General features: G+C 37.8%; 2 protein-coding genes across 3 annotated transcripts in view; both read right to left on the minus strand.

Moving 5' to 3' along the window:
• The window catches only part of syt16 (synaptotagmin XVI), a 43,979-nt gene extending 25,996 nt beyond the window's left edge, over window positions 1-17,983 (minus strand). The window contains exons 1-2 of one of the 2 annotated variants that reach the window (XM_020627366.2): window positions 17,830-17,983; window positions 534-776 (exon numbers count right to left, since the gene is read on the minus strand). In XM_020627366.2, the coding sequence (XP_020483022.1) occupies window positions 534-776; window positions 17,830-17,842 (256 nt within the window). In that variant the 5' untranslated portion in view covers window positions 17,843-17,983. The remainder of the gene's footprint in view (window positions 1-533; window positions 777-17,829) is intronic. The other variant, XM_020627373.2, reaches the window with a different exon arrangement.
• A 486-nt stretch (window positions 17,984-18,469) lies between these two features.
• On the minus strand, window positions 18,470-24,002 carry snapc1b (small nuclear RNA activating complex, polypeptide 1b). Its single transcript, XM_020627660.3, has 10 exons — window positions 23,765-24,002; window positions 22,377-22,533; window positions 22,132-22,272; window positions 21,325-21,429; window positions 20,823-20,978; window positions 20,593-20,646; window positions 19,730-19,792; window positions 19,466-19,604; window positions 19,231-19,293; window positions 18,470-19,083 (listed from the first exon to the last, which is right to left on the minus strand). Exons 1-10 carry the CDS (start codon window positions 23,893-23,895, stop codon window positions 19,031-19,033), a joined length of 1,062 nt encoding a protein of 353 aa, XP_020483316.2. The 5' UTR covers window positions 23,896-24,002; the 3' UTR covers window positions 18,470-19,030.
• Window positions 24,003-24,206: the final 204 nt, after the last annotated feature.

The following is a 24,206-nucleotide window of genomic DNA, read 5'->3' on the forward strand; positions in this document are numbered from 1 at the left end:
AAACCTTCTCCACATTCGATTCCATCCATTATCGATACCTCTTTTCCGATTTGAGGTTGCATGTAGCTTGTATTTCAGCTGTCATTGGGCGAGATGCAGGGTACACCGTTGACTGGTCGCCAGTCAATCACAGGACTGACATACAGAGACAAACAACCAGTCACACTCACGTTCATATGTGGGCAATTTAGAGTCACCCATTGACCTAATGAGTATGTCTTTGGACTGTGGAGGAAGCCAGAACTCGCCGGAGAGAACCCAAACATGTTGGGGGGGAACATGCCAACTCCACATAGAATAGTCCTGTTCAACGAGATTCATACCAGGAACCTTCTTGCTGTGAGGCAACAGCACTACACAGTTTACGTAACACTTTTGGCCACCTGTACAGAGGTCAGTGGCCCAGTTCAGCCACCCCAGTCATAAATGTCTTGCTGCACCACTGTGTGAGGGCCACTTTTGCATCGTTGTCGGAAAAACAAGACAAATGTCACTTTCTTGTTTAGACGGGTCTCTTTTTATCGGTCACTCACCAAGCCCCTGGCGGATTCCCACTCTTCCTTTCTTCCGGCGACCATGTTGCTCCAGACAGGGCAGCCCGCCAACACGTGAGAAACACAGCTTCTTGTTGATGAAGAGGAAGAGGACGGCCAACGCCACGATGAAGACGCCCACTGCCGACAGGAATCCAATGGCCTCTGGGGTGACTGGCAGGAGGAGGGAGAGGGAGAGAGGACACACAATGACACACTGATCAGACCACACAAACAGACAGTCTGGATACATGCACGCACACAAACACACACACATTACGCATGGCACATGTGATACACACAGACAGAATGAGTGATACTTTAGTATTTGAGTTACCCTCAGTGCTTTAAACATCATTTATTTTTCACCAATTTTTTTTTTTTGTAACACTTTGAATTTACAGTTTCCTCAATTGACCCTTTGTTGGCTCTCTGATTGGTCCGCTGACTCACCAACCAGAGAGCCCCCTCTTATAGCAAGCATTGCTGGTCTAACTCAGGCTAGACAAACTTTCGCCTGGGTCAAGTCTTTTAAGTACGCTACATTGACATCGTGACCTTAATTTTGTCACTACAGCATGGTTAAAAGGTGCTTGGGGTTGTCTGCAAGAGTGACACAAGATATCCACTTCTTAATCCGGGAATTCTTTTTCCGCATTTATGTGATGTTGGTGTGATTGTCAAATAGTGCACATAATTCTCAACTGCGTATATTTGGGGGCTTTTGCATTTGTTGAAATAGGACAGTAGATAGAGTATGTCGTCAGGGAGAGAGAGAGTGGGAAATGACCTGTGGGAAAGGAGCTACAGTTTCAACTTTGGGCCGTCCGCTTTGAGGACCACAGCCTCTGTACATGTGGCGCGACCTATACAGTTTTAAGGCAGCCCTTTTCTCGTCTTGGCATTACAGTAGAATCAAATGTTTAATATCATCGTAGGTCTTTAGTCTTGCCTTTTGCAAATTGTATTGTTCAATGACCTGACCTTTGTCAACAACCAAAGAAGTGGTCTCGCAAGCACCACACAGGAAGCTTCAAACTCGTAAACATGGAGTATACAACTTGAATAAACACAGAGCATGTGACAGCCAGGACTTTTTCTAGTCTATTGAGTATTATAAAATATAATAATGTGTTCTTTTGCTTTGTGAAGTAACAATGTTTCTATTGTAGGTTGGCAAGTTTGCAGTTCAGATCTGCACGCTGTTTACTTACTGTAACTCCCTGTGTTTCAGATTTGAAGAGGTTTAATGATATCCCAAACTTTACCTGAACAGTTCTTATATAAGCCTAGCTCTTTCTCGACAGCCCCTATAAATACATTTATATGTACATAGATGTTGTAGTTTCAGTAAAAATGTCCCACTATTTTAATTTCTTTGGTTTAAAAGATGTTATAATCTAACAATAATCGTAAGAGCTTACATATCTACCTCCACCTATCAAACTGGAGAAAGAACGGTAAAATATAAGACAGAAAGAAGGAAGAAAAAGCATGAGAGGAACTAGACGGAGACAGCAGAAAAAGGAAAAGAGACAAGCGAGACAGATAGTTCCGATGGAATAATGAGAGAAGATGAGTTAAAAACATAAGAGAAATCAAAGATAGGAGAGACGCAGAAAAACATCTGGACCAAAATAGAGAGAAAGGAGTGAGGCAAGTTGTAGCGAGGAAACGGATGAATGAAAACAAAAATAGAGATTTAAAAGACGAGGGGGGGGGGGGGGGGGGAATAGGAGGAGGAAGAGAGATGTGGATACGCAGAAATGAAATGAGAGCAAAGGTGCTCCAAGGCGTACTACTCTGCTCTCAATGAGGCGGCTGAGACTCAATACAGATGAATAGAAATGCACAATGGGGGGTCGTCGCCTCTCGTTTCCAGGGTAACATTTCAGAGAGCAGAACTAAATCAATGGGAGCATGCAGAGATGAGTACACATCCTGCTGAGAGCTGACACGGAAAAAAAAAAAGGACTCAACATTGTAGATGTGTTTATGTGCGTGAGGAGGATGTAATGCTGTTTTATGTATTCCTAACACCACCTTTTCTTTTCTCACTCTGATTTGTCTCTCTGTCAATTTTGGGAACAGCATCTCCCACCTTATGATGTAGCTTATTAATCCAATCACAAGGCCAAGCATCAGTGTGCGTTTTCATGTGTGTGGTGACAAAATAATGAGCAATAACTGAAGCTGGTTCATTGAGCACATAAAGCCATCTTTGCTTAAACTACATGCAACAGAATCAGAACATCTTAACTCTGGCTCTCATCTTCATTGGTGCCAGAGTTTGCATTAAAATCTTACATAATAGAAAAAAGAACATACAAGATGCAGACGAAATCCCACCTACGTGAGTTAAGAATGGACGCAAAACGCCTCCTGAAACCTTCTTAAAAAGAAGCAGCAGCATATCTCCAATTTGAGTAGGCTGAAGAGGGTGAAAAAAATCTCCCGAAAATCTTGACTCCTACCAAATACAATACGGTACAATAATTGTCTAGTGGTCTGGAAATCGAGCTTTGCGATGGGTTGGTAATACTTCACAGCGCACTATTGGTGTCTTAAGATGTTTTTACACATGCACCCAACAAAATCTGAAAGTCTTCCTGAGTTACTTGATCACATCTGTTCCTCACAATGTGGAGTTTTCCCTGTTGGATTGGGTGGGGGGCTGCTATTGAGGAGTTGACTTCAAGTTATAAGTTAGATAAGTACAATAATAATATCTATATCGAGTCTGTTTTTTTTTTTTTACTAAAGCAAGCCATGTTAGTTAAGCCAAGTTGTCTACATAAAATTGCACTTATATAAACTTAAACCACAGTTTTCTTAAAACTGAATCAGAAGTTTTTGTGGCTTAACATAGCAAAACTGCAACCAAAACCTACACCAGGTTTCACTTCTAAATACTGTCAAATGTGTTAAGTTTGTCTGCAAGATCATTTTAAGTCTCTATCTATATGTAACTTATTTATTATTGCTTATTACTGCTTTATTCCAAATACATAACAGGATATTGTCTTTTTAATATTGTTCAACCACATTAATTGCAACTGCCCAAACGTGACACTTAAAGCTTTATGTATTATATCTGAGGATCCACAGACCAATCTGACTAGTTGGGAGTGAGTCAATACATCATCAAAACCTTATTATACTGGCTGCTGATAAGCAGTCCAGAAGGACGCTGCTATAGATGCCTCAAGGCCCACACATTAAGGTTAAGGGGTAAAATCACCTTTTATACCTAAAGGGAAACAAACCGTTTTCTTGAAAGTTTCTTTCTATAAAAAACCCAGTTAACTCTGATTTCTGCAGACAGACGACCTACTTTCTTCATGTTCAGCTGCCGATCACTCCCACATAAGAGAGAAGTCTGGAGTGCTAACACATGACAGATGCAGCATGGGAACACTTCTGCACTGGTTATAACCCTGTCCATGTTTCACTTTTAAAAAAACATCACTACCGCCTCCTCTTTCCTCACCTACACACTTAAGACGCCAATGACAGAGAAAATGTTCCTGCACAGACCAGTAGGATGTTCTCTTGTTTTAATGAGTTTTTACCCACATTAGCAAAATGACTGAAGGGATGTGGCGCCATGGGTTTGGTACAGATATCATTTATCTCCAGAGGATGACTTCCACAAAGCAGAACAACTGTCAAGTCGAATTTTCCACTTGACCAAAACCTCTGTTCATGCCTCAACACTTCTCAAACTACTGTGACTTCATTTCTGTCACCTGCAGCTATGAGAGATTAATGCAAACACATATTACAAATATATAAACAAGCTAACTTTGTCATGTCACATGGAACGCTGAAATAACCAGCAAAATATACCACAAATTAAACAAGCATATACTTGTTATGTTAGCCTATACACACAGGCTGTGTTTTGATGGAGTCTTATCAAAATGTTGGGTTTCGGCACCGTCCTATTTCACAGCATTAGCATTTCTCTTAAAAAGTTTTCTTTCTTTTGCGAACATCCCAGCTGCCACATCTTAACTTTTACAATTAATTACGTAAAATTAAGAGATTAAAAAAAGACCTATGACCGTCTTTAAATCAACAAATGAAGAATGAGTCATTTTTTTGTTTTCAGTTCAGCTCAGCTCCAAAGTCAATTTTCGCCTCCTTGTTTGGTTTTAACATTTTTTTCCGTCAAACAAACGCAAATAATCTCCATGTACAGAACCTGGCAAGCAACAAGCTACTACGGATACAGTTACCTAGTTAGCAAGTGGAGGATTAATAAACTTAAGAGCCGAATGTTTTTTTTTTGGGAGTTGGCAGCAAACAGAACCAAAGCTAAAATGATACTGAATGTTTGACCAACATTTAACAAGTGAACATAAACATACTCCATGTAAATAATATTTCTGCTTCGTGTATGTTGGATGTGTTAAGAAGGTAACAAATGTTAGCAACAGTGTTAAGAATCGATAGTATATCCAAAAGGTTGTTTTTTTTTAAAACTACAATTGCTGCTTTCTTGTGTGCTACTTGCTAAAGGTTGCTGACTATGTATTAGTTAGCATTGTGGCATGCTAGCAAGCTACTACGCTACAAGTTATAAACTTAACATTGTCTTTTTTCCACTTTGAGTCTACATTCAGATGTGATTGATACAATGCATTATTATGTTACTAACCTACATATTTCATTTTGCTTTGTTTTCAACCATCCAGTTTGAGCCTTTTTGTGTAGTTTTCTCCATAAATAGTTTTCAAGATTCAGAAGCGTATTGCATTCACATGAGAAACAAAAATGTGCTCTGTTTTTCTGAATTATTGTGATATTATTTAGAAATTATGATTAAAGAAGTGCTTGCATTTCTAAGCAAAACAGCTTTAACTGACAGGTGGGGCTTGCATCTGAACTGCATAGATCTAAGGTGCATGCACAAAGTCGACTAAATAATAAGAATACCATCTACTGAAAGACGCAAGTACTTCTCCATGTTTTAAACCCAATCCAAAATAAAACTGAGTTTAACAGAACAGTCTAGGAACATTTGCTACTTTAAGTGTGCTTCATGAGAGCTTCTGTTGGGATCTTAAAGTACTAGTTTATGGTTTATTTAACGTTTCCCCCCATCAGTAAACAACAACCTGTGACCGAAATTAAGTAACAAAAAACAAACAAACTCTGCTGAAATAAACACACTGACATACTTAATGATTGGGTGTTGTGTTCGGATGAGGCTGTAAACTGGAGTTTCCCTCTCAGCTGCTCCATCAGACAGACACTGAGCTCAGTGTTGGAGACTCAGAGCCTCCTACTGTCTGCATGCAGATGGACAGGAAGAAACCCTGGGTCAAATGTCTGGCCTCACACCTGCTGCACACACACACACACACACACACACACACAAACACACATAAACATACACACATAGACATACACACACAGGACTCAAACATGGATGCAACTCACTCCTGATGCAGAGATCCCTGTTTGCTCGGCTTTCTCCAAAACACAATACACTATTCACAAACTACCTTCATAATACATTTGAAGAAAATGCAAATCACAAAAGCACATGGCAACGTGTCTTACAGATATATCAATCAGGAAGCCTGAAGCTGCTTGACAAATGACTTTGTTTCTACCAATGACACACCATCTCCAAAAAAAAAAAAAAAGAGTTCTTTCTCAATCAGACCTCAAAATAGTCTTCCAGGTCTTCTTCTTCTCTGGACTTGATTATTGCCTTTCCTGGAATTACCCACAAATCACTCTCTTGCCTACAACTAGTCCAGAATGCAGCATCTAAACTTTCGACCAATCAAAAAGCTTTGTCCAATCCAACCATCCTTTCAAACTCATCAACGTCATGTCCCGCCTTCCGTCTTGTGATTGGTTCTATCCCATTTTCAGTTGGAAATAATACGTCATGACACAGCAGTTAGATACTCTCGAAGTTCTGTTTCATGAGGATTTTAAAACAGAAACTGCTCAAACCGAAAGCAACCTGCATGTCGGAAGAAGCTAAAACTACATTATCATATTATTTATCAAGCATTTAAGGCTGGGAGCATAAAGGTTGCCGAATGTGCAACACTAAAGTGGTGTCTTAACCATGTGTATATAGTAGGACCACAGGGAATGTTACTGAATGTGTTTTCATTTTTTAGACACCGAGAACTTCTGATTGAAGATAATAATAACGCTGATCTGAGGTTAGTTTGCAAGTCTGCATGAACGTCTTCATTTGAGGAAATCTTAAACAGATTACCTTATTAATCTACAAATAGACTATATTCCCACGGCGGCCATGTTGCTGAGATGTCGTGCTCAGGGTGGGAAGCCTAAATGTTATCGTGTATTCCTGTTATGCTCCAGGTTTAAGTCATGCTAAAGTCGCAAATCTGAGCAACTGCTTTCATTTCAAAGCTTCCCGATTTAACCTTAGTTTTATCACTTTTTTCCACTAATTCATGGACCACATTATTCATGTCAGGATACGTTAGATAAGAACAATTGTTATTATCTCTGTAAAGGGTGAATTGCAATTTTGAGCCAGCAGGGAATCAGTTGGAGGTTTAACAAAAAAGGGCAAATGGAGGTTATTGATGAAACGGTTTGTGTAACGTGCAGAACTATTAAAGGCAAACCTTTCATAATTCATATACAAACAACGATTGGGGAGGTGATATATCCCAGGAGTCATCCGGGGGAATCAAATCAGGCTAATGAGATGGAGGGATCGAACTATAAACATTTCACAATGGCTAATCTGTGACGAACTCGGTTGTTGAAAAGGTTTCATGTATGCGTGCGTTTGCGTGCGTGTGAATACTAAATCCTTATCCCCTGATTACTATGCAGCTGCTGACTTTTCCACCCCAGCTTTGAAGTGAGAGGCTCCAGAGGAGAAAAGAGAGCACTTTGATGTGAGCGTTAGATTAGTATGAGAAAAAACATGGAAGAAGAAGACACAGCGCTGGTGGAGGACACGTTATTATCTCTCATTAACTGAAGATACAAGACATCCTGAAAAAGAAGAGTGTGGGGCTTTGTAGTTATTTTCTTTCTTCTTTTTTTTTTTGCGATGAAGAAAAGGAGCCCCCACTGTCTCTCTCAGTTCGTTGTTAGGTCACTCATTAATGTGGGTAATTAGTTTCAGGACTGTAAGCCTGTGTGTGTGTGTGTGTGTGTGTGTGAGTGTGTGTGTGTGTGTGTGTGTGTGTGTGTGTGTGTGTGTGTTTTTCCTTGGCCCCTTTGCCTGCAGATTATTACTATAACACACAGCTGAATGCTCAGTCTTAGTGTAATGAAATCAAAAGCCTGTTGGATCGAGGAAGATTGTTCTTCTTTAGCACTCATAAATCTTCATGCAACGAAGAACACGTCCATGTTAAAGCTGTTAGATCATAGCGTCTTTAATAACACTCGTGCATCTTGTCCAATCAGAAGACTTTTGGGACTAGCCACTGATGCTGCAAATATAACTGATGCAAAAGTTTTAGAGGTAAATGGTAAATGGACTTGAGTTTATATAGCACTTTTCTAACCTTTTACACCACATGTCACACCTACCCATTCACACCCATCAACACACTGATGGCAGAGGTTGCTATGTGAGACCATCAGAGGTAACTAATCGCATTTGTACAAATTCATACGCCCACGACAAAGCAGCAGGATTAAGTGTCTTGCCCAAGGACACATCAGACATGTTGCTGCTGGAGCAGCACCCTATTATTGGTGGCACTTATTAACACATTTTCACCTTCACCCTTCACCTCATATTTACCATTAAAAACACAACTAGAAATGTTACATGTAGAAGCAGATTCAATATCTCTTCTCTCCCTTTTCAAGTCTATTGAATGTTCTTCCTGTGATTCTGTGACAATGGTTATGAATGGACTCCATCCATTGCATTATGCTGCTCTTAATTCATAGACATGTCAGTCCTGCCTCCCCCCTGATCTCAATTAAAAAAAAAAAAAAAAAACATTCTGAACTCCAGAGCTTACACGTGACACTCAATGACCTCGCTGCACTAAACACAACACGAGACAAGCTGTTGTTGTTGTCGAATCATCCCAGAAACATCAGCACACCATGTTTTAGTCTGACTCAAACCCACTGACCGCAAAGCTAACGTACAAACACACACAAATACACACACACACACACACACACACCTGAAAATCATAGTTTCCCTGGAAACAGCCCAGCGGCTCTATTAAGGTATAATGAGTGTGCCTTTTCCCACCCACATGTAAAAAGGTCTCATGTTACCATGGCGCTGTCTATCTTAGTGTCCTGATTGGTCAGGAGTGAAAAAGCATCTCAGGGTTGAGACAAGCGGTGAAGAATAAGAGCTAAAAAGAATAAAAACTGCACAAATCAGAGGAGGTTTCACTTTGAAAGACGCTCAATACATAATTCAAGGACTTACAACTGTGACAGACCACATACTATAGACAGATAGCAGCCTATGATGCATTTATGCAACCCTGAACACCAAACAAAACATAAGAAATGCACTTATTTTTTGCTCTTAAAAATCAACAAAGTGATATGATGTTTTGATGCAAAATATCTACAACGCTTCTAAATGCTCAGGGTGTGGCGATACACTCAGCTCACAAGACACTACACAATATTAGGTTCACAAGCTGGAGACAAGACAATATTGTTACACTACTTTTAAGAGATAATCAATGACAAAATATTTGACTGGAAACAGAGTGTTTTACTAATTTGAAAGTCACATAATGCAAAACAATTCAGATTAATTTTGAAATGTTTTAAATAATAATCATCTTGAAATGAAAGTTTAAGTTTTGCATGTCTATTTTTCTTTTTGCATTTTTTCTTTCGTTCATTCTTTTTGTTGTTGTAACATTTTCAAAAGACTTTTGTCTATTTGACTGATTAGCGTAGATATTTGTGAGTTTATTGAAACTCTATTTGTTTTGTTTTTTTACGTGTTTGTGTGTAAGTGTATTTGTGTGCATATATGTATATTTATATGAGACTGATGTGGAAGCTTACATAAATTTAGCTCTATTCAGGATTTACAATTGTGATGTCAAAACCAAAGTCTATACATTCAGATAGAAATATTCTACAGAGGAATTGAGGCAGGTGAGGAGTTGTACTCTGGAAGCAGAAACAGAGTTTTACTAAATACTGAAGCAGAGCTGCCACCTGCTGGTACAAGGCTGCAAATCAACTATTCAACATGTGAGCGGGTGTCACTGCTGCTGCTTCATCATCACTGATGGAGGAAAAAATGACAATGAGTATATTTCCAACTTGAGTTGAAGAATAACAGAGGGAGTGATGTGCAAGTAAATCCTTATCAAGCGTGGAGCTTTATCCTTATTTACTGTATTTTGAGGATTTAACACTCGATGAGAAAACATTGTAAACTCAGACTCGCTCTGTTTCTTCTGCTTTTTAAGGGTACCTCTAGCAAAGACTTCTTTTTTATATATATACTTGTGTATTTGTGTATTTGTGTGCATATATGTATATTTATATGAGACTGATGTGGAAGCTTACATAAATTTAGCTCTATTCAGGATTTACAATTGTGATGTCAAAACCAAAGTCTATACATTAAGATAGAAATATTCTACAGAGGAATTGAGGCAGGTGAGGAGTTGTACTCTGGAAGCAGAAACAGAGTTTTACTAAATACTGAAGCAGAGCTGCCACCTGCTGGTACAAGGCTGCAAATCAACTATTCAACATGTGAGCGGGTGTCACTGCTGCTGCTTCATCATCACTGATGGAGGAAAAAATGACAATGAGTATATTTCCAACTTGAGTTGAAGAATAACAGAGGGAGTGATGTGCAAGTAAATCCTTATCAAGCGTGGAGCTTTATCCTTATTTACTATATTTTGAGGATTTAACACTCGATGAGAAAACATTGTAAACTCAGACTCGCTCTGTTTCTTCTGCTTTTTAAGGGTACCTCTAGCAAAGACTTCTTTTTTATATATATACTTTATTGCAGACATTACAAGTTCTCAAATTTAATCACATATTTTGTTCATCCTGGCACATTTTTATGTATTTTTTTTAAACATACAACAATACATTTTACAATACATTCTTGCAGAGACTTCTCGATCTCAAATACAAAACCGGAATTACAAGCTCACAATAGCATAAGATTAGTGGGCATGCAACACAGAAGTAGAATATATGCTTCATCGGTTGAATAACTGTATACTTCCATTTGAACTAGAATAAAATTGCAGTTCCTTCATGGGTGCATTAACTGTAAAGCAAACACCCAAAGTCTCCTCTACAGTGACTTATATTGGTGAAGACAAAAGACAAGGCCGCCTTAGATTCCCTACATACTAAAAGTAAGTTGGCACATACTTTTCCTCCTGTCCCTGAGCCCATTGACGAACGCCTTATAAGGATATAGCCTCTGGTAGTGACAGTCAACTTGTCAGGGCTTTTGGGTTTTACAAGGTTAGCCTTTAAGGACTTCTGGTGAGGACTTCCTTTCCCATGCATTTTCTGAGCAAGCTGAGAAGCAATAATGGAGTTGGAGTTGAGAAACAATGTTTAAGAGAAAATGTTTAGCTTCACTTGAATGCAGATGTCTGTTAAAGACATTCATTTAAGCGTATTAGTATTATATTGTATTATAAGATGACTACAGAGGGGTTCCAGGATTGCATTATAGTCATTCTTCACATGCCGTTTTCCAGCATAAGACCAGTGTGCGATTAAATGCTATACATGGCATGACACAGACTAAAAATATAAACCAGGACGTTTCTGATATAAAAATCCAGTCCAGCAACTACTGATTTAGTATTATTATGCAGAGTCTGCATAGAGATTATTCTTCCTCTAAAGCCTCATTAATATTTGTGAAATGAATCAGAGCTAACATCAAAGCCAAGTGCAACTGGCATAGTTTTCCTAAAATATATGTGGAAACTGAGCGGGGGGGTTGTGGGGTATTTTTTGTATAACTCATCCATTCTAATTAGGTTAAGGCTAAGAATTATGCATATTTTGTCATGAAAAGGGGCATTGCCGTCTATCTGTATCTATCTGAGGCTGACCAACTGATGGCTACTTTTGAGCTGTTTTTATCGTTTGGAATATGCAAGCTAGTAGACAAGATGAGATCAGGTGCGTCTGATATAACATACAAGATATGTATTTAGTCCACCTTAACTTCACTTCTTTGTTTGCTTCTAGGTTCAGCTGGAACTTAGTTGGAGTCAGCTTTTCCAATATGGCATGTCTCATCGTTGGGTTTCATTACACCTCTTAAAACCATTAAATATAGTATTTGGTCAAAGCCTACTAAGTTGCTGGCTATACAAACATGGTTTTGCTGTTGTGAATATCTTGGTTGGGTCACAAAGACTATATGGTTTCTAAGGCTTAATTGATGACCACTGTTTACGGTATCTGGAAAAAGGAATGCACCTACATGGGCCTTTCCAAGTCTTCCAACCACTCAAAGCACTTTTACACTACATGTCAGATTGACACATTCAGACACTGAGCGCAGAAGCTGCTACACAAAGTGCCAAGTGTCGGCCCATTAAGATCTATACAACCACATTCACACACACACATGCTGATAGTTGTGCTTCGCAAGCGATTTGGGTTCAGTGTCTTGCCACAGAAGCCATGTTCACTGAAGGGATCTACCTGCCAACCTCCTAATTAAAAGGTTACCCTCCCTACTATTGAGCCAAAGCCACTCCTATTTTAAAGTTCGAGTCAGTATATCTAATTGGATATACTATTAATCGGACGTCATCATTTGTAACACTTCCAATTGAGACAAATCTTAAATATTTGAGAAAATTGATTCTCCATAAATAACATTAAGTGAGAGTAAAAATTAAATAAAAGCAAGAGATGGGAACTCAAGTCATGTGCAGTATGAATTTCAGGAAAGACACAAAAAAGCAACTCTTACGATCATTGTCAGTGTTGATACTGTCTGTGTCTGCTGTCTGAGTCTCACTAGTTCCTCCTCTGCTGGCCATCTTCTCACCTCCTTTCTTCTCTGCTCCTTCTTTTCCCCCCCTCTTCTCTACCCAAAACACAAATTCCCACTTGTGCAGCGAACAAGTTTGACCACTCTCCTAAACTCACTCCAACCTATTTCTTTCCTCCTCGTCCTTCAGTCCGAGCTGCTCTGTGTCCTGTATGAAGTGTCAATCAGCACAGCTTTCCTGCCTCCCACTGGGCGAGGCGGATGTCTCTTCCTGAACACCACCAAGACACAACAACGCAGAGGAAGGGGAGAAACTGACCCTTCAAAATGTCCAGTTTGGGACAATGAGAAACACAACTGCTATAATGATGTCTTTGTTTTCAAAACCAGAATCTAAAAGAATTGTGTTATCTGAGCATCTTAAATTTAAGCTTGATAGTTTATTTTTTACCTTAACAAAAAGTAAACTTAGTCAAGTTCTCAGAAACTATCGACGGACCAGTTCAAAGGTGACCGATTTATTACAATCATATGCCCAAAATCAAGTCCATTTTTGGATGAAGGCTTGGAAACTTAACAAGAAAGAGCTTTAACCAAGGTGAGGAAACAGTCCAATACATGTCTTAATTCCAGGAATATATCCCTATATATATATAATAATAGAAATATATGTAATAAAGACAGTAAGCAAAGATTTTAGCATTCAGGTAAAGGCCGAGACTACGGTGGCCCTGAAGGTCAGCTGCAAAAAAACATTTCACTAAAAACTCAAAACATATCACAAAATGCAAAAAATATTAGTATAAAATATTTAAAACTTTTGATAAAACACAAACATTTAAATAAATATTTTGTTGAACGCAAAACTTTTTTTTTTCCTTAAACAATAAAAAATGTGAAAAGCAAATGCAAACTTTTTAAAAAAATGTTTTTGCAATTCATGAAATATTTTTTTAGTTGACTTTCGGGGGCCACCATAGAAACACTAGCAATGTGCTGAAATGTCATTTTATTCAAGATCTGAGTCTACACACAGGTGCCACTGCTTCCAAACCACCAGCATGTGTGCAAATACTGAGCAAAGGGATTAAAAAGACAAGTTCCTGTTGAGAACAAATGTTTGGCGCTTCTCTTTTGCTATCTATCTTCATGGTTGAATGTGGTTTTTAATTTTTGCCACTTGGGGGGAAGCATAAACAAGGTGGAAAAACAACACTGACATTTCATCACATTTAAGTTGGTGAGGCTAATTTGTTAGCCACCATTTGCTTATTTACACATCCAGCAGATACAGAGCAATATTAAAAATAAATTCTGGCCACCTGTTGAACATGGTTTCAATTTCTTTTAGCTCGTTTTTTGGTCTTTGTCAACTGCTGACAAACCTATCTAGCTGCTTTAATGTATAATAATACATGTAGAACTCTATTAGAATATTTACATTGAATAATCTAAACTAATTAGAAATTGACTAAACCTATGTATGTTATTTTTCCTTTTTTTTCTTGAGTTCTTACATTACCTCAAATATTTCCAACAGTTATCAAAACCAGAGAAATCCTTAATTTTATAGTTGTAATGATCGCCATGACAGAGCCGACATGACGGTTACGACACATTACATGTATTCATCAGATAGATAAAACTCTTTATTCTAAATTGATGTTTTTTGCTCTGCTCTGGCAGTTGTTTGCTAACACAGAGATGTTATGTGTCAGGGTTTAGTGTTTTTCAGCACCTCCTGGAGTGTTAATGGCTCCTGTGGACAAGTTTGACTGCGGCTGATTAACTTCACACACTGTAAATATACCTCAACCAATTTTGAAAATCAACCCCCCTGAGAAGCCTCGACTATAACCAGCCGTAAGAGAAAAGTGAGAGGTGCATAGTTTCATCAGAAGGCCCCAGTGCTCGTACACTGGGACATTGATATCATGATGGTTAAATCTCAGTCATCATCATGTATCAATGATACAGACGAAGAAGCATTCAATATTTCTCACGAGTCCCGATTGAGAAAGCTCTCCTCTCTCAGCCCGCCATCCCAGAGAGAGGAGGAGAGAGAGCGCCATGAATAAGACATAGAAGCAGTCTGTATCTAGGCCATAATAAACAGAGAGAGAATCACACAAACACACACACACACACACAAACACACACACACACACACACACACACACACACACACAGCCGACTGATTCCTACTGTTTAATGGAGCTCAACGAGGACTTTATTTGATGCTGTTCTACATATCTGTCTTCATGACAACACTCTTAACACCCTGAGAGGAGCAAATTCAGAGGTTATGTAAAAAATGTGGTACAGTCCAAATTCAGCAGCTATGAGGACAACGCAACTAGGCGAGCAGGTTGAACATGAAGCCAGCATGAAGCATGTTTTACTGCAGCAAAGAAGAATGGCGGTAATGTGCCCAAATGTGTTCTCTACCTCAAGATCGTCCAGAATCCAGATGTTAAGAAGTTGTATGTTTCATTTTTGATATTTGCAATCGGGATTTAAGACATTTTGCAAGAGGGGGGGTCCCTGATAGAGGCCAATGCTATATGGGGGTCCTTGGAATGGTTGAGTTTAGAGACCCTGATGACTTCTGGTTACACCAGAGCCCTTTGTCCCAACTCAATATAATCTAGCTTCTGTTTGTCCTTAACTCTCTCTCTTCCCAGAACAACCCCACCCCAGAAGATTTCTGCCTTTTAATAAGGCAGTTTTTTTCTTACCACTGTAACTTTTGCTGCTTTGCTACAGTGCTCATGATGGATAGGCCGGATCTTTGTAACATAGTAATAAGTAAGGTATTTTACCTGCTTTTTGTAACATAACAATGAGTAAGGTCTTTTTACCTGCTCTTTTGTAATGTTAACAGACAGAGAGTAAGGTATTTTACCTGCTTTTTGTAAAGTGTCTTGAGATAACACTTGTTATGAGTTGACGCTATACAAAATAAATTGAATTGAATTGAATTGAATTCCCCTGCAGGCGGTCCTCTGGCTATGTGACGACGTTAGTTCCTCCTTCCTTTATTTTAAGTATTTTACAACTTTCACACCCATGCACACCACTCACATAGACATCGTATGTCTTTTCATATTTTCTTCACATTACAATTTTATCCTTTAGATCAATAACTTACTTTGGATACTAGTACTAGTAACTTTCCCACATGCCATGGTTTTTAGAGCCATGCTGGGACAGTTGACTCCTGCTTTACTTTGTGGTCCTGGTTCAATGCATGCAGGCTCGTCATCATAATGGCGTTAATAATGATGCCTGTGTTTTTTCCCATTATGACAACAGATTGTTTCATGAATGATTCATCTGAAGACCCACAATTTAAAGTTATACTCTAAAATAGAAATCACTTAAGTAAATGTTGATCATTTAAGAATTTTACAATAATAACTGCAAATTAAAAATATGTCAGAAAACTTTTTGGATTAGAAGAAGGAGTAAAAGAAACTTACTGATGACCCCTTTAGAGGGCATCCATTCAGGAGAGACTCTGCATTTCAAAGGAAGAGGGTAAAAGATCCAACAGGAACGAGTACAACACGGCAAAGCAAACCTCTTGTTGTTAAATAATTTTAGAAAATAAGATTACACCCTGTATCCTCACAGGAGACCGATTAAAAAAGTTCAAGTATCATTACAAGTGATCAACATCCAGCAGAAGGTGTTGAGTCAGAAGGGACAAAGTGTTCATCTTGTGGTAGATAAACAAAGGGGAGGGGATAACTGGTCTACTGTTTTGGGCTGTGACATCACTGACTTCATGTGTGTTTTTGGATTAGTTAGAAGAGTTTGTTTGAACATAATCTCCATAGTAACATTAAGACAGTTTCACTATGAACCCTTCAGTATTTCATCCTTAATCTCATTGTGTTATTTGGAGTCTACTGAGACTGAGAGAAAGCAGGGAAAGTGCACTGTATTGACTTTTTGTGTGTTTTGTGTTAAAAACTGGATATATAGAGAGAGAATGTGACATAACTTGTGCAAATAAGGTGCGATGATAAAAAGTAAAGAGTGGATCAAAAATCAACATTGTTTGAAACTTTTCTGAGTCTGCACCATATTTTGTTACATGTCTTTTTTTCAGCCCAGGTTATTCAAAGATTTTCTCAATCCTTATTCAATGTGGGATTGTACTAGTAGTTGGATAATAAACATAATTAAATAACCTAAATATATATCATATTATATAAGAATAAAATATATTATTTTTCTGAATCAAAAAGAGCGAAAACAGAGATGTCAATCAGTGTATTATTAATTTAATGGTCTTGGGATTTGAGAAAATAAAATGTCATTGTATGCAGACGACATTATAGCTTCTTATCATGTGTACAGAATTCTTATTTGCGAACTCTGTTTAAACTTTTGAAAACCTTGACACTCTTCGCATTACATTTCATATGTCTTTTTAGTAGTTCTCGAGTGATATGTCATTTGGACAATATTATTCTCTGATAAGGGCCTATCACAGATATCTCGGCACCGGCATGTTAAAATATTAAACCCCAATTTGAAAAAAACGTTTGAACAGTGACTTTAAAGCAAGGGAAAATGCTTGCTATTTATAAAATGGTGTCATTTGTCTTTGTTTATAAAATTATGTTAAATATTTAAATAAATAAAGCAGTCTTCTGCGTACCTGAGCATAGTCATCGCAACATGTTGAATTTTTCCCTCTAAAGACACCCGTCTCTAATATCCCATATCAGTGTATCAGTATAGGCCTACTTCTGAAATCCATCAAACATGATGGGTTCAAAATAATTCCCAATAACTTACTGCAGAGAAGTAAATCACAAAATGAATCTCTTTTAAATCACCATGCCATCAGTAGATATTATTATATCATGAAACAAAAAGATGTAGTGTTATCATCACCACTGTGATGATTTCAATAAAAATCGATCCTGTAAACGAATATGATATGATTCAGTGCAGGAGATATAAAAATAGCCTTCCATGAAGTGGCCATGATGAGGCAACTATCAACTCTCCAGTGAGTAGCCATCCTAAATACAGCACACTTTGCGCAGGAATAGGCCTACTTGTGGAATATCATAATCATTTATTTGTCAGTTTATCTAGTCCCTCAAATATAAACTGTATGGCTTAAAATGTAGAAAAGAAACAGAAATGGGTAAAAGGGAATACATTGGCCTACGCATCCTATCGCTTTCAGTCAACCAACCCCCCCCCCCAAAAAAAAAAAGACAACCAGTGCATCCATCACTAGCTCTGACACAATATAAATCCACATAAGATGCGGTCACAAGGTGAGTGGGCGGTCGCACTTACTGTCTGATGCCATGGCTGCGGATGTTTCCTCACACTGACAGCGGGAACGAGTCTATAATCGGCGGAGCAGAGGTAGCAGCGTCCCCGCCGCTCCTCATCCTCCGGAGCCGCAAATCTGCATCCACACGGAGCGGTGAACGATGGCGCCTTCAGGTACTATAGGAAGAATGTACATTCCTGTTGGTTTACACTCGTCTCGTAAATCGCATATGAGCCATTTAGGTCTTCAAAATGTGATTTCCGGTTGAATTTATTATTACAACTACTTATTCTCTCAATTATTTTTCATTATTTACTAAATAGCCAATAGTAATAACATTTACATTCAAGCACGCAGCCCTACAGTATGTCTTTGAACCTGTCTTAAGTCCATCAGCTCGGGCTAAAACAACAAAAACAATAACTAACGATTAAATCTTGTCAAATTCCATTAAACCAACAACTGATGAGGTTATTATTATTCACTTTCTAATGTCGGATCAAAGTATCAAAATATGCTTGACAATTGTATTAAATAAAAATTAACTACTTGCTTACCTTTCAATTCCAGCTGTTTCCCTTGATTCCTAAATAAATTATAAACATCTTTCCAATTTATCCCACATAGACGGTACTATATTTGACAAAATCAACTCTCCGGACAAATCCAGTCAGTTTTAATATGCAAATTATTCAGTCTGAATCACATATTTCACAAGAAGATTGGCATGTTGAAATGTGCATCCTTATAAAAACAGCTTTATTTAAAACAGCAAAACTTTATAAAACAGAACTTGTTTGTAGTCATTTCCAACTTTTATATTCTACACTATCAAAAGGTGCGCAAGTCGGAGAACAAAGACTCCACCAATACTTCAGCTGTAAAAGACAAACAGTAACATTTGTCTGCCTTTGTGGGTGAGGGGCTGTGTTCATGTTCAATGAATGAGAATGGGCTATGCTTATTTAACATTTAAGAGCAAAAGCAGAGTGACAACATTATTAACATTTAAAATTGTGCATGTTTAAAAAACTCCACTTGTTAAAAAAAATAATAGAATTTAAAATATTCACATGTTGTACAATGCAGTGAAGTTATAGATAAAAGAACTGTAATTACAAAAGCAAAAAAGACATCAACACTTTAAAACAAACTTCAAACTCTTAAACAGCAGATTCAGTTCGGTTGACTCCTGAGTTTTCTTCTTCACTTGACTTCGGTTTACTTCTTTCTTTTTTTTTTCTGTCCTAATTTTTCTTTCTTCTTTGTTATTTCTGAGTGGAGGAAAAAGAACACACCAGAAATTCAATCAATGCCTTTAAACCACAGTGGAAACAACCGGTGCACAACTTAACGCACCAAGTAGAAGAGTGTAAGAGGTTTTCAGATGATAAGATGATGATAAGCTGACGGTTGTGTACCTTCAGGAGTAAAGTCCACTGTGGTGAGACGATTGATCAATGTGGCTTCTTTCCCCAGATCACCTGAGAGGAAAGTTCAGTTTGATTTTCTTGATCATCATTCCACAAAAGCATTGGAGCAAAATATATTTGTAACACAAGTCGTCTACAGTAGATGTGGACTATTATCCAGAAGTGCTAATGAATTGCATTTGTTAGTTCCAAGTATTAAAAGAGAGATTTATGAGGATTTTACCGGAGATGTGTACGTTCTTTTTCGTTCTGCTTTTCAGAGACGGTTTATTTGCTCTGGAGTGTCCTGACGGCTCGGAGGGTCCAGCCTCGCTGCTCGTGAAATTCACCTCCACTTGACGATGGCGCCGTGACTTGGAGGTCTGGAACACGTACATGCACATTTAATATGATTTAATTGATGATTTGAAAAGATTAACACTGACCAAATAACTTTTTTTTTTTTTTTAAAGGTGAAGTTTACATTTTAAATAAACATAATACAAACCTCTGCTGCTTCCCCGTACGCCTTTGATTTGATTAAGGCGAGGTGCATGGCTCTTTTTGAGCACTGAGGACACAAAACAGGAGGTGAGTAAACTTTACATACAAAGTCAATATTTAAAATGCACAGCTGAAGGACTATAAGTCATATTGTGTTAGGACTACTGGTGTTTAATCCCCAGTTACACTTCAAACATTGAGAAAATGGTGAGGAAGTCTGTCACAATTACCAAGAGCACAAAGTGAGACCGAGAAAATGCTTGTTTTAAACAAACCTAAAAATTACTGAAGAAAATGTTTTAAAAACTTTAAGGAAAAAGCAGCTCATCCTCACATTTGTGAAGATGGAGCCATGAAATGTCTTTGCATGGAGGATCACTCTTATGGTTATCAAAAGAAAGTGATGAATCAACTGATCTGATTTACATATAAGTGTATAAGTGGATATGTAATTTAATCAATAACAAATCACATCATTTTATATGTTATTTATTATTTAATTCAGAGATTTGTTTTGTGGCTTTTAATTCCCTTAATTTGATATGAGTAAAGTAGGAAATAGTCGAGAGAGGGAGTGGGGAATGACATGCGGCAAAGGAGCCACAGGTGGGACTTGAACCCGAGCCGCCCGCTTTGAGGACTGTAACCTCCGTACATGGGGTGCGACCTAATTGCGAGGCTATCTTCGCCTCATTTCTATGATTTTTTTAATGCAAAAAAATAAAAAAAGTGTCTTTAAAGAAAGTAAAGCTGTCAGCGTAGTGAGATGAAATATGGATGAATGTGATGTCAGTATAAAATGCCATGAAAACACAATACTCAAGTAAAGTACCTATAAATGTCATCTTCCACCGCTGTGAAACTCACCTCCTGTTGTGATGATGTTCCCTCGCCGCTGTCATCCTCTTCGCAGGTCTTCACCTGAAAGACAATCATCATGTCATTATAGAAATATTGAAGAAAAGGACTAGAATGAATAAAAGGAAAAATACATCTATAATGCATTAAAATAACCCTAATATTTATTGTAGTTTACAAAGTAACTAAAGCCTGAATTTCCTTACTGTAACAATGTTCCATTTGTTGAGAAGTCTCACCTTTTTTTGCTGCCATTTGTAGAAGTCCACCACAGTGGTTTGTAGTTTAGAGACCAGATCTTTATGGATCAGGTTAAGAGACGAGGCTGCATCTCCTGACGTCAAAGAGGCAGACGTCTTCAGCTTCTCGTACAGACTGTGAACGTTGGACAATTCCTACCAAAGACACATGGCACAATTTAACTTCTTAAAACTTGTTTAATATTTATCTAACCAGGAGAACCTCATTGAGATAAAGAATGTCCTTTACAAGAGTGTCCTTGCCAAGACAGGAACCAGCACACAATTAAACAAGTAACAGACAGAAAACACAAATTAAACACACAGATCAACATATCCTGAGTCACAGAGCTGAAAAGTCATTAGTCAACGCAATATGCAGTCAGGCTACAGATTACAAGCCGCAGGAGCAGCGTACTTGAGACTAAATTTCCCCGTTTCAAAACGCACTTTGAAGACAGATATATTTACAGTACTTGACTCAAGCAGGATCGCTGCTCACCTCCACCCTCTCAATGTTGATGAGCTCCTGTGGACGAGACGCTCGCTCCATGAACTCCTCATACAATGGATCCTTCTCCATCTTCCTCTTCTTATGGAAGGTAAGCTGGTCAGAGGAAAAGAGGAGGAGAAAGGAGACACCAGAGAAGCCAAAGAAAATAGAGAGGGGGGGGGATATGAATTTACAAGTATAATGTGTTACATATTGAAAATAGATTAATTTCTCAGAATAAGTTTGGCCATCTCAGTCAGCGAGTATTTTTTTCATCTAAAAGATTAGACTGACTGTGTTTTGTTTCAAGTACAGAAGTACATTATAAAGTGAAGTAAACAATAAACCTGCTTTCTACAGAGTACACGTTGTCCTTTATTTATGTTTTTATAGATTGTTGTTATACATTTTCAAGCTTTATTAATTCAACGTGTGTACCTTATGTATGATTTGTGCGCATTGTATCATTATTGTGGTGGTGTAGCTTTCTCATGTGGATAAAAAGGGCATCTACTATCGCACCTACTCTGCTATACAGTTTTCACGTTTAAAATCCTGCTATGTGCTATTTCTGCCACTAGGGGACTCTAAAATAAGAAAATACATAGAGTGATGATGCTGAGTGGTGAGGGATCATGGGAGATTGGTCTTCATTTAAAAAAAGACTCATAGAAAAAAGAAACATATTAATTTTTCGGCCATAAAATGAGGAAGTTAAATATAATTTCTGTGTGAAGGGCCTTAGCTACTGAATCTCTATAATAATAACATAATGTTCCTCCATCAAATGACCTTTACGGTCAAATTCAAGCTCACCAGTGTGGGCATGGCAGTGAAAATGAAAGCTTTGAGGAACATCAGCTGTTGGAGAATGTAAATGACGTCGAAATGTTTCGCATCCACGGCATCCTTCTCAAACTTCTTCACATCCTCCCAGTCCTTCAGCGACAGACGAATCTGTGACCAGATACAGACGAAGAACTCATCATGAACTCAGTGAACATTATCTGTACCAACAACTTTGTTTATCCCATGACTGGAGCGTTCGTAGTGATCCTGACCTCTTCTGGGGGAGAGGCGGTCTGACATCGATACAAACTGTACAGCAGGTAAAGTCCTCCGACTCTGATCTGGAAGCTGAACGGAGGCAGGAGGAAGCTGTAGGCTGTGTCCAAAATCAAGCGACTGAACTCTCGCTTTTCATGCCTCACTGTGCCGCTGCAGAACAAAAAAACATTGAAACATCGCCAGTTAGCGCATTAAAAGTAGGACAGAGTGGACTCACTCCTGTCTTACTGACTTATCTTATGATAAGTCAGATAATACTATGCAAAGTATTTATTTACATTTATTTAAAGTACCAACAGAATCTAACAGAATTTGGACTCTTGTAATTTTTTTGCTCATTATTCTTTTGTGCAGCAGTCTGTGTAGTATTTTTGTAAGTACTTTAAATTGTGACTTTGGTACAAATATTTTCTATTTCAGTCCTTTAAATTTTGATCAAAAATTATTTATATATTGCCATTTTGTTGTGTTTCTTAAAATTAGATACAAGTGGAGACAGAAGGAGTAATTAATGAAATTCATTCATGTCTGTGTGCACACATATATATGTATATAGACTGCATCAAATGTATAATTGTAAACACACTGTACCAAACTGTATAGATATAAGGATTGTATAAATATATAAATATAGTACATCAAATTGTACAAATAGATATGTATATATAGATATATGGATTGTATAAATATATAAATTCAAAAAAATCAAAGTATATCAAGTTGTATATATGTATGGAAAATCATTGGATTGTAAATATCAGATATAGTATCATAAATATAGTATAGCAAATTGTATATAGATAGATTGTATATATATATAGAGATTATAAGGAACACAGGAATTTAATTTAATAAATATTAATTATTGAGCTGTGGAAAAGGGGTAGGATTAAATAAGTTTTATACTTCTTCCTAATCCTTTTCAGGCATATCAATTGAATATATGTAATTTTCTTTTTCTTTTTTTTGTGAAATAATTTGAACACTGTTTTTTTGTTTATTGTATTTTCGTGCTTTTTGTTTTGTATTTTTGATATGTTTGAAAATGAATCAATCAATCACACAAATGTCACACTTTCTAAGTCTGGACACAGCCCTGGTAGAGAAAAGTTGCCTCCTTAAGAGAGATCCTTTAACATTTAGAGCCTGAACATTAACTAAAGAAAATTACATCTAAATTGGTGTGTAATAATAATGAGAACAGGACAGACAACAACTACAAGACGTAAACAGGGTTGTTTGTAAGCAATGCAGCTATAAAATAAGTTAATTACGAAGTAGGATTTATGGGACATCATCAATATGAGCTTTGATTTTGTACCTAAAATGAGCAGGAATCATAAAGTTGACAACAAAAAGATGTTTCTAAAGGTTAACCTACTAGAAAATCTGTGAGAACTTCATTTCCCTCCATATCTTGGAGAATATCTCGAAACGGACAGACTCTGTACTCCTGAAGCGCCTCAGGATCTCATCACAGTCGGTTTTCACCAGTTTTCGAAATGTATCCATCTCGCTGCTGATTTAAAATAAGTTACCGACGATTACATACAAGCCGAGTGTTAATACATGTGTTACTCCACAACGTAAACACAAAACTCGACTGTCTCCGGGTTAGTGCGTCATCAGTCCCCGACCATTTCCCAAACAGTGCCGATGCCTTCACTGTCGTCGCGACTGTTTGTAAACCAAAATCCATGAAAGTAATATTGGCTAGTCACACACACACAGTATCTTATGGTAAAGTTTTCGAATCAGTTTTATTAGTAAAATATACTTTTGCACAACTAAAAACTGAACCCTGATGAAAAATCTGTAATGTT

This window comes from Labrus bergylta, chromosome 18 (genome assembly GCF_963930695.1).
Source record: "Labrus bergylta chromosome 18, fLabBer1.1, whole genome shotgun sequence".
Lineage (NCBI taxonomy): Eukaryota > Metazoa > Chordata > Actinopteri > Labriformes > Labridae > Labrus > Labrus bergylta.